The following is a 1478-nucleotide window of genomic DNA, read 5'->3' on the forward strand; positions in this document are numbered from 1 at the left end:
TAGAATCGTTTCTATCATGCGGACGTGTGCATCTTCCAGTAACGTACGCTTTCGCCTGCTGAGCGTAGATCTGCTCCACTTGGTGCCGGAACTGCTCGCTTTCGGTGTGGTACTTCTGCAAAGCAGCCGTTAAAATCTGTAATGAACAATGGATCACACAGTAGATGCACGTCAGTCAACCACGGTGCAGCTCGAACTGTCGGAAAAGAAAAGCTGTGCTTACCTCCTGCGATATGCCCTGGGTCTTCATCTGAGTCTGTGTCATCTGCTCCACGTGCTCCATGTACAAGTACTGGAATTCCTCCATAGCCTTTTGCACATCGGTGATGCCCTCCGCCCGAGCGTGCGCAAGCATGTCTGCCATGGCCTTCTCCATGCCTCTCACCATTTCCTTCAAAATCACCAGTGTCTTGTCGGCAGTGAGATCCTCAGGAACCTCCACGGGCTCCGGAGCAGGGAACACACTGAGCGGGAAGAACAGCCAAGTAGCGGGTAGTGAGAATCCTATTAGTGTTTCGAAATCTGCAACGCCCGAGCACTCCACACAGAATAGGTGTAAACTTACGATCGCATGATGGTGTTCAGGTTGTCCTGGAGCTTGAGTACCTCCGGGTCCTGTGCGTACTTCTCAAGTGCAAACTCGAGGCTCTGACGGCTCCACAGGCGCTTGGCAACGATCTGTTGCTCGATGCCTTCCATCATCTGATACAGCTGCGACAGAATAGCTTGCTTAAATTCGGCGTCACTCAGCTCGTGGTTGTTGTCCTTCAGGTACTTGCGTACAGCGTTCTCAATCTCCGGTAATTGTTTCTGTCAATTACGAGGCATAAAATAAGTGTAAGTACTCGATCAATACCACTTAAGAGCAGACACAGCACGCGTACGAAGAGGTCCTTGACAGCAGCCGTGAGTTCCGTGAAGAAGAGCGCGATCTCTGCTTGCGGGATCTCCTGGAAGGCCGGTGGCTCCACCGTACTAGACGACGACGCGTCCCACCACATCTTACCCACGCCAATCAAGGCACCCGCGATGGCGATGCCGGCCACGATACCCGTTGGGTCCGCTTTCATGTGTTGCGGCTGGGCAACGAGTGGCGCAGCATTGACACAGGCTTGCTGCACCAGAGCACGTGGAGCGCAGGAAAAGGAGGAGGAAGCAGATACAGTTGCACGTCGGGTGGAAGTGTTCCTAGCCGACTGGCGAAGGTGCTGAACAGCGTGGCGCATTGATCCGAATACCATGATAGCAAAGTAGTGCTTGTCAAGCACTCCTGTGGTTCGCAATTGCGTCACATTGTGGCTACGCAATAATGTGTTTGGCACACACACTGAAGCATGAAGTGAAATATAATACAGTCGCACCTCCAATTTGGCACCGGTATCAGTCGATACCCTGCCAGATTTTATGATCACGCAAATCGGATGCGCAATTAAGGGAAAATGCCAATTAGGGGCCGGTGACCAGTTAAGGGCCGGATT

General features: G+C 52.5%; 1 protein-coding gene across 1 annotated transcript in view; it reads right to left on the reverse strand.

Annotated features, from left to right (window-relative positions):
- PITG_03222 (uncharacterized protein) overlaps window positions 1-1226 on the reverse strand; it is a gene marked incomplete at both ends in the record, with an annotated part of 1397 nt that extends 171 nt beyond the window's left edge. The window contains 4 exons of the mRNA XM_002906256.1: window positions 48-136; window positions 224-464; window positions 566-810; window positions 885-1226. Of these exons, the coding sequence (XP_002906302.1) occupies window positions 48-136; window positions 224-464; window positions 566-810; window positions 885-1226 (917 nt within the window). The remainder of the gene's footprint in view (window positions 1-47; window positions 137-223; window positions 465-565; window positions 811-884) is intronic.
- Window positions 1227-1478: the final 252 nt, after the last annotated feature.

Source organism: Phytophthora infestans, genomic scaffold (assembly GCF_000142945.1).
Source record: "Phytophthora infestans T30-4 supercont1.4 genomic scaffold, whole genome shotgun sequence".
Taxonomy (NCBI): domain Eukaryota; phylum Oomycota; class Peronosporomycetes; order Peronosporales; family Peronosporaceae; genus Phytophthora; species Phytophthora infestans.